At 43.4% G+C, this 12,514-nt stretch overlaps 1 protein-coding gene across 5 annotated transcripts in view; it reads left to right on the top strand.

Moving 5' to 3' along the window:
- The window catches only part of hivep2 (human immunodeficiency virus type I enhancer binding protein 2), a 100,037-nt gene that overhangs the window by 70,264 nt on the left and 17,259 nt on the right, over positions 1–12,514 (top strand). For 3 of the 5 annotated variants that reach the window (XM_020714613.2, XM_020714614.2, XM_020714616.2), the window contains 4 exons: positions 6,060–6,119; positions 6,405–7,699; positions 8,186–10,047; positions 10,121–10,378. In XM_020714613.2, coding sequence (XP_020570272.1) covers positions 6,718–7,699; positions 8,186–10,047; positions 10,121–10,378 — 3,102 coding nt within the window. In that variant the 5' untranslated portion in view covers positions 6,060–6,119; positions 6,405–6,717. Of the gene's footprint in view, positions 1–5,758; positions 5,973–6,059; positions 6,120–6,404; positions 7,700–8,185; positions 10,048–10,120; positions 10,379–12,514 lie in introns of all 5 variants that reach the window. The other 2 variants (XM_020714615.2, XM_020714617.2) reach the window with 1 other exon arrangement.

The raw sequence follows: 12,514 nt of genomic DNA, 5'->3' as shown, positions 1-12,514 counted from the left end.
CTTTAAACATCAAAGCTTTACATTGATGTTTACTTTTTCACTAAACCATATTACATACACTGACCAGCCACTTTATTAGGTACACCTGTGTAGTACGGTGTTTGAGCCCTTTTGTCTTCAGAACTGCCTTCATCCTTGGTGGCATGGATTCAACAAGGTTCTGGAAACATTCCTCAGGGACTTTGGTCCTTGTTGACATGACAGCATCACACAGTTATTGCAGATTTGTCGACTGCACATCCGTGATGCTGATCTCCCGTTCCACCACATCCCAAAGGTTCTCTAATGGGTAGAGATCTGGTGACTGTGGAGTAAGACTGGGTTGATAAAATTGATTAATCAATTGGAATCAATCCAAGCTTAATAAATCAATAAACGATCCATAAAAGTAGGAATTGATCTTTTATGCCTTTCCTTTTGTGGTGACCTAACGCTGTTCTCATGAGATTTTGTCAGATTTGGCGAGATCAAGCTTTAAAACAACCATGATGTATAACTGTTAAATTGCTAGGCACTCTACAAAATGCATTTGAAAGGTTCATGGAACATTACTAATATACGCTGATATATCTACAGTGTTATTTTTGACAATAACTGCAGTAAAACCAAAGGCTGCTAGCTTGATGCTAACGTATAATGGAGTTATACGTTACGGCTAATGCTAACGCTCGGTCGACATAAACATACATTGCTGACTCTTTTACGGAAACTTCTTTTTAAAGTAACCATTTGTGGTCTAGAGCACCATTTTTTGTTTAAATCTTCTGGAATAAAGTGTGATGCTATAGTGCTAGCTCCACGTAGTGGCCAAACTGAAAGGCCCACCAGGAGATGCAAAACATTAAATTTTGTAATATAAGCTAGTCTAGAGCCTTTACAATGTTAATGATCTGCACGTTTTTGTTGGAGCTTCTCCATTTGCGAAATCATGTAACACTCTGCCCTGTAACCCCCCATGAGGAGATGAAAATTTCCATTCATTCAGTCATCCATCTTCTTCCATTTGTCCCTTTCGGGGTCACGGGGCTGCTGGAGCCTATCCTGGCCACTTATGGGCGAAGGCAGGGGACACCCTGGACAGGTCGCCAATCTGTCACAGGGCGAGATGAAAATTTGTTGCTCGCATTTTTTTGAAGAATAGAGGAAATAGCATAAAAGAAATTCAGAAATGGCATGAACATGTTCTTAATATCATCTAACTATAAACTCATTTAAAACATGCTGAGAAAACAGGGACAGATTTACTAAAAGGGGGACATTGACAGAAAATGTACACTTTTTCTGCCAATAGGTTATAATTTTTATATAAAATCCTAACTAAAACAGCCTAAAAACATACTGTTTTCGTTTTTTGCCATTGTGTCAGTGGGGCCTTTTGGATTGATGTCTGTTAATATATTTAGAAAATACAGTTTTTTAAATCTCCTATGAATTAATTTCGTTGTGTGGACAGTGGCAGTCCTGGTAAAACAAACAGCCCCCAGGGTAGTGTAACACCCAGCCTCTGTCACATTGAGACAACCAACACTTCTGGTTGTGAGAGACGTCCCAGGCGGATGAGCAGGAGAGACTGGGGGTGCACGTCTGCATCCTGGTAACTCCTTGATATACACCGCGAGTCCTCAGTCTTTCTTCTTTCCACTTTCCACCTCCCTTCTGTCTGCGTACAGAAGTTTAAACCCCACAGAGTCCGGGGTCAGTCCATTCAGCCAGGTTACACTCCCTGAACTCCCGTTGTAGCCAAGTTAGCAACGTCAGCGCGTCACTTTTGTTGAGGAGGAAAGGAGCGTTGCTTATAATAACGGATGGAATGAATGGCTTACACCTTTCCTCTCCTGGAGCTTTCATGCGACCTTGAAGCCTCTTCTTTTCCTCCCTATTTCCTTGGGAATCTCTGGTTTCTCTGCAACAGCTGATCCCTGGTGTAAACAATGGAGCCGCTGCTGAAGTGGAGGCTCGGAAAAGTCCAGAAAAAAAAGTTAAATAACTGAATAGAAGAACTACAAAAGTAGTCTCACTATGCACAGAACAGCACCAGACTCTGCCACACTGGAGGGCAAACACAAAGCACACCTAAAACCAACGGAACAAGGTAAAAGCAGATCTCTAAAGAGCGGAGTTGCCATGACACCCAGCTTTTCGTATTTGTGTGCATTTCTTTTTGGACCAGATGGAAGAGAGAGGGAGAGTGGGATAGTAGAGATGGGGGACAAGGGTACAAGAAAGGAAAGAAGGGGTAAAGAAACTGGAGAGTGATTAAAGAAACACATGGGGGGGGGGGTAGGATTACAAAGAAAAAGAGGCAACAAGTTGCTTGAGGTTGATCATCATAACTTTCACATGCAGAAGGGCTGGAATGTCCACAGACACATTTATTCACACACTCAAATGCTACAGACATATATGTTGGCTGCTCAAACTTTAACACACATACAGACATGTCCACATGGCAAACATGGATCAGCTCACTAGCGCATATGTGCATACAAGCAAACACATGTCAAACATATATCATTTCTACACATATAAATGTCCTGTTTGTGAAATGGTGAGCACGCGCTGGTGTTCAGTCATTTCTCTGTGTTCTACTGTGGACCATGATGTTATGGAATCTAGAGAATAAAACAACAGAAGAGGATCACCTGGTCACCCCCACACCAAGCCTAGAGCAGAAGGCGAGGTGTCTGTGGAATCAAGTGAGTCCACTCCCCTGGTCTGAGTGTCGACACTAGGCACCCAGACCAGAGTCGGAAAGACCACCACAGCAGCCGTCCGGGGACCAGCTGAAGACCCTATCCACAGAACACTAGAGACACATCAAGACTGAGGTTGCAGATTGTTTCTCCAGGTTGCTGAACATTGTGAAGGAGCCAAAGAGTCCAGTTGTCTGGCCTTATCTCTGGCCTCCTAAGTTAAATTACATGGACAAATGGCAAGACTAAATGAACATAAACAGAACCAACACTTTTCACCAAACCTCCTCTGAATCTCACTTTACTGGATCAGTCTAACAACATGCTCCTCTTTCTGAGAGTTGCCTACATTCGATATCAATGATGACAAACGTGAATTATAACAATGACAATTACATATTAAGGACAGTGTTGTCTTCACTTATCAGTGCATTGAATACACTAAAATCTAAACATCTGCACAATGCCTTAACAATCAAAACAAAATGACATCTTAAAGAAGTAACACACTTTCCACCTGATTCTACACAAGTTTTCTTGTGTGTACAGTCACTGTCAGAAAAGAAGTGTTCAGAGCTGAAAGGTGCAGGAAAAAAACACAGCTCATGTCTTTTACTGTCTGTGAATCCTGAACTGATTTGTTCCCTTCCTGTATGGTAACTGAGTATTTTTAAAGTGAGCTCATAATTCTTCCAGGAGTGCATCAATATTTTTACCTGAGTGAAGCATCTGAATGTGAATGCTTGAACCTTCCCACTGCTCCAGTGTCTTGTCCTGCCCTTCACCAGCCCACACAACCTGCACATTCACTTCCCACACTCTCACTCATACGCACTCCCATGCATGCTCACGCACACACAGACAGACACACACACGTACAAAGCCCTTAAGAACACGCACACAGCTTGCACCACCAGCAATGTCTCTCCCACTCACAAGTAGGACAGGTTGTGTCGGTGAGTTTAAAAATAAAGCTTTATGTAATCTCTTCACAACACACTCCTACACACTCTGCAGGCTGCTGCCATTCAAAAAAACTGTGAACTTACATGAGACTGATGTTGAAATGAGAATGGAATGTGTGGTTTAAGGTTAGGCTGGCAGCTTGGCATTCAGCCGAGGAGGTCGTGTTCAGATTTGATGATGATTGCAGAGACTGTTTAAGTTTAGGTGTCATAGCCGCATTTTAGAATCAATTAAATGTGGCGTATTAGGATTACATTCTACATTTCTATTTTTATCTGTTCACTATTAAATCATTTAAAGATATTAATAAATCCTTCATTTAATGAATCTTCCCTGCAATGGACCAGGACACAGACCATGGCTTTGCCCTGCACAGGAACCAATGGGTATTAAAAAACTGGATGTACAGTATTTAGTGATCCATTCCACTAAACTAACACAAAACAGCCAGAAAAGCATGTATATGTAATTAAAAGCTGATAACAAAGCAAAACCAACAACACTGGTTAGTTAGGACAGAAGGCAGGTCTTAACTCCTGAACATTTCATGAAAGAAAACCTGTTCTAAAGTCACGGATGGCTGAAAACCTTTGTGATGGAAACCTGGAGAAGTTTCAAAAACACTCGTCATGTCACCTGGCTCCAGCTAAGAACTGGTGACGTGCTCTGGAGAAATTTAAAGCTGTTTTCATGGATTTCCAATGAACATTAAACAGTTTACTATTTTAAAACAATACAGTAAGAGGGAGAAAAGCCAAAGTACAAGCAGGAATCTGCTAAAGGAGCTGAACATTTTCAGACCAGAATAATTAAAACAACTGAAAGCGCTGCAGATATTTTTTTAGAAAAAGAAAAATACTGCAGAGCCAAAGGAGGATCTTGGAGTTTAAATGTTTCTCAGCATGCACACAAATATCAAAAATCTCCATCCTCTCATCCATCATCTCCTCCATGCTTTTTCCAGTACCCCCAACAAACTGACTTTCTTCACAAACACCCCAGTTTGCTTTGGCTACATGAATCAGCAGCCTAAGGTTGTACGGTTGCATATTTTTTAGGGTTTATATCCCAGATGTGTTCTCCATTGATATATAGCACCAAAGAAATAGAAGCTTTTGAGACTGAAGCAAAGAGCTGTGAAAATAAATCCTAAAATAATGGATAAACCAGTTGTTGTTTTTTGACTCTTGGAGAAACTTGGAAGTAATTCCCAGATCCCTATTTTAGGCTGGGGTAGGTCTGAATGCCCATTGTGACTCTTATATTTCCCTCTCAGTGTGGGGGCTGCACTGCCAGTGTGTCTAATGATATCAAATCCTTTGGCTCTTGAGGGATTCGCTGAAAGAAAAATTATACCAAAGAAACGCTTGCTTCCCTGAGAGCTGCTGCCCTCATTCACATCATCAGCAACTACTTCAAGTATTCATCAAAGAGTTTGTACTTCAGCTTTCCTGTCCCAGGGAAACACTAAATGTGACCCTAGGCTGACAGGATGTCTTCCATTTGAGTGTGTCACTTTGCCCAGGTGTGTGTTTGTGGGGAGTAAGGTGCTTGTAAAGTACAAGCTCGTCGCATTTTAACAGTTCTGCTGCTAAGAATAAAGCTTGTTTTTCTAAGGAGCTATTTATAGAGCTTTCTTTGGGCCCCCAGACTCGCACGTCACCAAGTCCTGGTAACAGCGCAGAAACTTCAGTGTGTGTGTGTGCGTGTGTTTGTTGCAATCAGAGTTGAGGGGGGAGGTTGCTGAAACCTCAAGATGAGGAAATACAAAGTAAAAGTGCAGCTTCAGCGAGGATGTTTGGTACGCTCAGCAGCTCTGTGCTTTCACTGCTGTCAGGTGTTGCTGTGGTTAAGAAACGTTAAACAATGGAAACACACACACACACAGTTCTGCAGGGTTGTTGCAGAGCCCGCAGGCGCTGTTTCCACATCTGTGCCTCTTATTTGTGATTCAGTCTTGAAGAAGTTCTATTGAATGTTGACACCTGCAGAGGAAGGAAAGGTGCCGGCTCGGAAGGCTCTTCATGCTGGCCTACACACATTTGAACACTTAAACGTCATTTCCACAACACTATTTATAAGCCTTTGTGTCTTTTTAGGAACAGCGTGGGTTTGCTTTTCACCGGTGACTCACTAAGTCGAAGGAGGAGGGGGGTAGCGTTGCAGGCAAAAAATGCAGATGGATGCTGATGTGAAGAAGCTAACGGACCAGCTACAGTTACATTTGTTCAAGACTCCTTATTGATTCATTGTGAATGGAATTCGGGAGCTAAAAGCGCACTTTTGAAAGAGCGGAAGAGCATCGGGCTAGAGGTTGGAGGGCAACAGATCAGCTTTTTCTGTGGGATGATTCTAAATTTGAAGCATAACTTGTATTTTCTGTTTGTGGTTTTCCTGCAGGTGTTTCGATAAGAAAACTGACGTACGCCTGAAAGTGCAGAGGGGATCAACACACTAAGAGTATGCATTTACAATTTTAGCATTTCATTTGTAGCTGTGTATGAACTGTGTAAAAAATATACATGAATACAGACACACACAGGGACACACCCACATGCGCACACACACACACAGCCATACAAACAATTATACATGTGTTAACCACAGTTGTTTCACAAACATTTACTTAAGCTATGCATTTATTTTTTCTTTATTCCATCCTTACAGTTCTCCTCTCCTAAGATTAAGTAAAATATTTTTGAATTTGGACCAAATTTGAAATAAATTCATCTTCTTCTCTTTCAGATTTGGCAGCTAGGACAAACAACCAGGAAAAATAAAGAACAATTAAAACATTTTTTTTCCAAAAAACAGTCGCAATAGGGGGTCAACTCAGATGTTGTTCACATCAACTTTTTTTTAATGTGATAATTGTAGCCTCACTTTAAAGTCAGGCTAGCTCGGGAATGGATGGGCACCTCCTGTTTTCTGTGCACTGGTTGGCAGTTCTCAAACGTTTGGCTGTCATGATTGCTACTTTTGAGCTCTCATAATTTTTTGCTGCCTTCTCTCCAAGTCCTGGCACCTGTTTTTTCTAAGGCACAGAGGAGCTTCAACAATGGATCCTCATGACTCAACTGTCACAAGGCAAAAAGGCTCAAACAGGGATGAAGTCAAGGAGAAGATACCTCTGCAAAGGAAGTGGGCTTCAGAGCCTTCAGCAAACACCAAACAAAACACTTTTTGTGACCCAGAGGTAAAGCACCGTGAGAGTTTGCCATGTGGTGCTATGAGAGGATCAACTCCCCAACAGAAATACCCAATGACAGGAAATCCTGTACAGCTGCTGTCTGGACCCTCTGGAGTTGGGGCTATTGGAGGTCCTCCGTCTGCAGACCCCCAAGGACCTTTAACTCAGGGTTTCCCACGTGGATATCCCTATCAGCTTGGCCAGCCATATCCCCAGCATCCCCAAACTGAACGCTTCATCTCGGGAGCTAAACCGCAGCCGGGCCTAGAGTCTCATGCCTGGCCATTTGCTGGCCAGTTGCCTTCGGATGACCCTTATGGACACCCAGGTCACACTCATCTACACAAGGCAGGGAGGTTTCCCCGGCAAAAGTCCCCCAGTTTGCCAAGCTCATTTGGACAGTATTCTCAGTCGGGCTTAGAGCCTGGAGAGGAGGGCTACAGCAAAAAAGAACAAAAGCCAAAAAAGCCTGGTAAATACATCTGCCATTACTGTGGCCGAGCATGCGCCAAGCCTAGCGTCCTTAAGAAGCATATCCGCTCACACACTGGGGAGCGACCCTACCCTTGTGAACCGTGTGGCTTTTCTTTCAAAACCAAGAGCAACCTTTACAAGCATCGTAAATCCCATGCACATGCCATCAAAGCGGGACTCGTACCATTTTCATCCGAGCTGGCTGTGACCCACAGTGAGGATGTGGGGCAGGCATCCCCTGTAGGTGAGGGAGAGGCCCCTTCAGATGGTGAGCAAAGTACAGACACAGATGAGGAAGGTGTGGAGGGCTCCACCATGCTGATGGAGAAGCATAGTCCCATCCCTCAAATCTCCTTTGAAGCCAACAAAACTGCAGGTAATTCACTGTTTTGCTTTAAGAAAGAATATGACAGTCATATCCCAAATGTATGATGCATTCCAATTGTTCTTAACTTAATATGTGCCAGATTTTAGTGGTTCCTCTCTTTAAATGCAGGAGGGAGAGTGTTCTAATAACTGGAAAGTCACACTCTTTAGGTCTAAGCTGGAGTTCTAGTGGAAAGAGTCTATGTTGGAGCCTTGGGTTCTGGTGAAACAGTGTGGTTTTGTTCTGTGACACTTGACCAGACCTTTCCTCACTAGAAGGCAACAGAGAGTCTGACAGTTGAAACATATAGGTTCATATGTTTTGTTGATGTTGTGTTATTGAGCGTGTCCATTAGGATCCTCTAAGGGTGTGCTCTAGGAGTATGGAATATGTTGCACACATTTGGGGTCTGTTCAAAAATGTTGATGTTTATTCTCTTTATTTTGGATTTCTTAGTGGATGTGTTTTACCGTAAATGTTCCTTTCATTGTTTAGGTGGTGGAGAACCTGCATATGCGGACTCGGCTGAAGAGTTTCACATCGGATCTATGAAAGTGCCGATCCTCATTTTTCCCAAACCTGGAGTAGTTCCTCCTGGGGGGATGGACTGCCCCACCTTTCATGATGCAAAGGTTTCCCATCACATGTTGGCATCACAGGCTGGTGGAAGATCACACTCTTTGGACGACTCTAGCTCTAGTAAACGCTTGGCACAAAGAATGGATGAGAAAAAAGTTCAAGATTCTGATCCAAGCATATCCCAGTCCCTTAATTTGCTCAGTCCTCACAGCAAAGGCAGCACAGACTCTGGCTACTTTTCTCCCTATGACAGTGCAGAGTTGCAAATTGGCACTCCAAATACAAGTGCAAAGACATACGAAGAGATAATGTTTGGTCGGACGTGGTACAACCGGCCAAACTCCAGGCCAAGACAGTCTATGACAGTGGGCATGGCAGCAGCAGATGGTAACGGGAGCCTAAAGCAACAAGATCTGGACATGTGTAAGATTGCAGAGGATCCCTCATCCTTCAAAGAAAGTTTAGGAATGAGTGGTGATGCTAAGAAATACCCAACTGGCCCCTGTCAAAGCAGCACAGGACTTCTGGAGCCTCCATCAGAGTCTGGAACTCTTATTAGAAGTAGGTCCATGCCAGCTCCAGTGCCTTCTAACCTCAACACTCCTCAGGGAATCCGAGGAAGCATTTCATTTGACAACATGGTGCCAGCTGATGATGTGTTTTACCCACCTGGCCAGCCCAAACTCAAACGTCAGAGTGCGTTTGAACATCCAGCAAATGAATCTCATCCTGGAGAAGCTGAAGGGCACCCTCATATGGCCAAAGGTTTAGCATCATCTGTTGGTCTGAAGATCACTGAGCGCTGCCCAGGAGGGCCAGAGGATATTTTCTACAACCAACATCCCTCTAGAGTCAGCATATCTGAAATAGCCACACGGAAAAGAAGAAAAGAGAAAAGTGTTGGAGATGATGAGGACAGCCCTGAAAACTGTGACAGTAGCTTTAGCAGTTCCGTGGATATAATTGGAGACTATGATTTTAAACAAGGTAGTTTTGATGGGTCAAGAGGTACCCCAACTGGGAAGAGCTCTTTTCACAGTACTCACAGCCAATCTGACAGCTTTGATACCTGTGTCAGTATGTGCTCTGATGACATTGTGCCGTTTCCTGATTCAGAGGGCAGAAAGCCAGCTGGCAATGTGATATCAGTCATCCAGCACACCAATTCACTCAGCCGCCCAAATTCTTTTGAAAAGTCTGAGTCCTTTGAGCAGCCTGTACACCAGCCCTCAGACAAAGCTCCATCGAGCCAGTATTCAGAGCAATCAGACACGGATATATACGAAGATGCTCTGAGTCCAGAATCTGCCCTCCAGAGAGCAGAAAGCATGGAGCAGCAGCAAAGTGACAGCGACCTGGCCTCCTTCTCATCATCCTCAGCTGCAGCCTCACCTGGCCAACCGTATCATAAACTGGTACGACAACCCAACATCCAAGTTCCTGAGATCAGGGTGACAGAGGAGCCAGACAAGCCAGAGAAGGACACTGAACCTCTCGTGACCAAGGAACCAGAGAAACAGCCGCCGGCTGTAGAGGAGTTCCAGCTGCCTCAGAGGAGTGACACACTGTCCCAGATGCCGACAGAGAAGCTTCCACCCAAGAAGAAGAGGCTACGGCTGGCAGATATGGAGTACTCATCCGGAGAATCAAGTTTTGAGTCAACATGCACCAGCCTTTCTCGCAGTCCTAGTCAGGAAAGCAACCTGTCTCACTCCTCTTCCATGTCAATGTCCTTTGAGAAAGATGAGGGTGTTAAATCTGTCTCACCCACCAAACAGGTACCCAGCTCAAGCACAAAAAGTCAAATGTGAAAAATGAAATGTTCCTTAGTTGAATTCCTTTCTCTGACAGGAGGATTCATTGGCTAATGGATCTGGAGCAAAACAGTCAGAGTTCCTGACTGTGCCCAGCAGTTTTTCCAGCCACCATCAACAGAGGGAGATGAGACGGTCTTCTTCAGAGCAAGCACCATGCACACTACCCACAGAGCTGCCTGAAATGCGCAGCAAATCTTTTGACTATGGGAGCCTTCCTTCCTGCAGACAGGGAGAGGTTTACACCAGCACATCTGCAAAGAAGGAACGTCGGCGTGGATATCTTGTTCGACAGGTACCACACAGCTTCTTGTTTACAGAGCCACTCCAATTAAAACTGTGTTGTTTTATTTTACATTTTCTTGTGGCTTTTTTCTTCTTAAAGTAAATCACACTTAAAACTGTGCTTCTGAAAATTTATTTTTTTCAAATCGTGAATCGGGAAACAGATGAAAAATTCTGTTGGAAATGACTGCAAGCAAGACATAAGCTCCCTGCTCTGCTCCATTCTGATCATCCACTGTCAGACAAATAGATCCATGAACGTCTTTGTTTTCTTCATCTGAGCTGGAATCTGGATCTAAACCAGGGGTGTCAAACATACGGCCCACGGGCCGTATCCGACCAGCCAGGTGGTTTACTCCGGCCCATCCATGAAGAGCAAAAATCATAAGAATGTTTTAAAAAGAAAGCAAGTTTCTAGTCCATTCCTGTGGCGAGTTATGATTTTTTAAAGAAACAACCAAAATGCGGAATTCCACCACTAGGGGAAGCAAAGGGAAAGCAAAACAGGTGAAACAGCATATCTCTGCACGTGCCAAACGCGAAACATAACAGCTCTCTGTCTGGGCAAGATGCACTTTGGTTCCCTATGAGCCTCACCGCTGTTATGTTGCTATAAGGATGATCAGTAGTGACAGACTAATGACAAAAATGTTGTCATCAACAGGTCGCAATGCTCAAAGAATATAACATTCAGCACCACTATGAGACTCACCATAAAGAATAGTTTCTGGATTGCTTCAGTGTCAGATGTCAAATATTCAGTCTGTATAAAATTGAATAGACCAACTTTTTTTTAAGTGAAATTAATTTTATTTGAGATCCATTGGCCTATGTGAATTACTGTGTAGTAACAAGTGATTAGGCTATTCTGTTGGTTGAGGCATTTTTTCCAACTGAGTAAAAAAACTAAAACAAAGCTGTTATTTAGCTTTTACGTTACTGGTCCAGCCCACTTGAGATCAGACTGGTTGAATGTGGCCCCCGAACCAAAATGAGTTTGACACCCCTGCTCTAAACTGTATGACTGGATAGCTCTGATGTTGCTCACCAGTTTTGTTGCACCACTAATGCTAGGTTGGGAATGTGAGTAGCTATAAGCTAGCAGGAGAGAGTGTAAACAAAAGGATGATGAGAGTTCAGGACGAGCTTATTCTGAACAAACAGTCCCACCCACAACTACTAGTACTTCTACTGCTGCTCTGCAGAAATGGTATCCTAGAGCAGTGGTCCCCAACCTTTTTGTCACCGCGGACCGGTACAACGCAAGGCACGTTTACCGCGGACCGGTGGGGGGGGGGGGGGGGGGGGGGGGTGTAAGGAGTGTATCACGTGATGTTTGATGTCGCGACTTTGACGTGCGTTACGTGTTACGGATGTAACAGAGAGAATCCGGTCACTTTTCAAAATAAAACGTTTCTTTCGAAAAAAATAATAAAATGGAAATTATTTTTTCTTTCTGTGCGTCCCGGTGTCAAAATTTCCCGCGGCCCAGTGGTTGGGGACCACTGTCCTAGAGAACGAAATAGGGTTTTTGATTTTGGCTGAACACATAAAAACAACATCTTCATAATTAAAAGACCACTGGGCATAAGTTTTACAAAAGATCAAAAGATGATTGGAGTGAGACTTTAAAAACATCTCATCTGAACTTCTACTTTTTGAATAGATGCACTATTTGAGAATGTTGCTGATGTTTTTAAACACCTTTAGGAAATTAGGTTTTAAAATCCATTTTTTCCTTTAGTGAAGATACAACACAGGGTCTTTCCAGTGATGAATTTAGGTCAAACAATCCCTTTATTCATATGAAGCCCAAGCATGACCACTAGCAAACAAGCTGCTGTTATTAAAACTCACTAAAACACAGCTAAAGATCCACTAATGTAAAATGATGTCATTTTAAGCTTAAATTAAAAAAAAAACAGTGTTGTTTTCTAGGACATGGTTTCCTCAGAGCAGCAGGAGTTCATTAGAAGTTCACCTCTGAGTTGTGTGCGGGACTGTTGGCGCAGAATAAGCCCACTCCCACCATCAAGCAGAAGCATTCTGGAACAGTTGGAGACCGGAGAGGGAAAAGAAAGAGACTTACAGTAATCCAGCCAAGATAGGATGATGTCTCAGAATGCCCTTGCTAACTGTGTTCTCA

This window comes from Oryzias latipes, chromosome 24 (genome assembly GCF_002234675.1).
Source record: "Oryzias latipes chromosome 24, ASM223467v1".
NCBI lineage: Eukaryota > Metazoa > Chordata > Actinopteri > Beloniformes > Adrianichthyidae > Oryzias > Oryzias latipes.
This window is presented reverse-complemented; position numbering and strand designations above follow the sequence as displayed.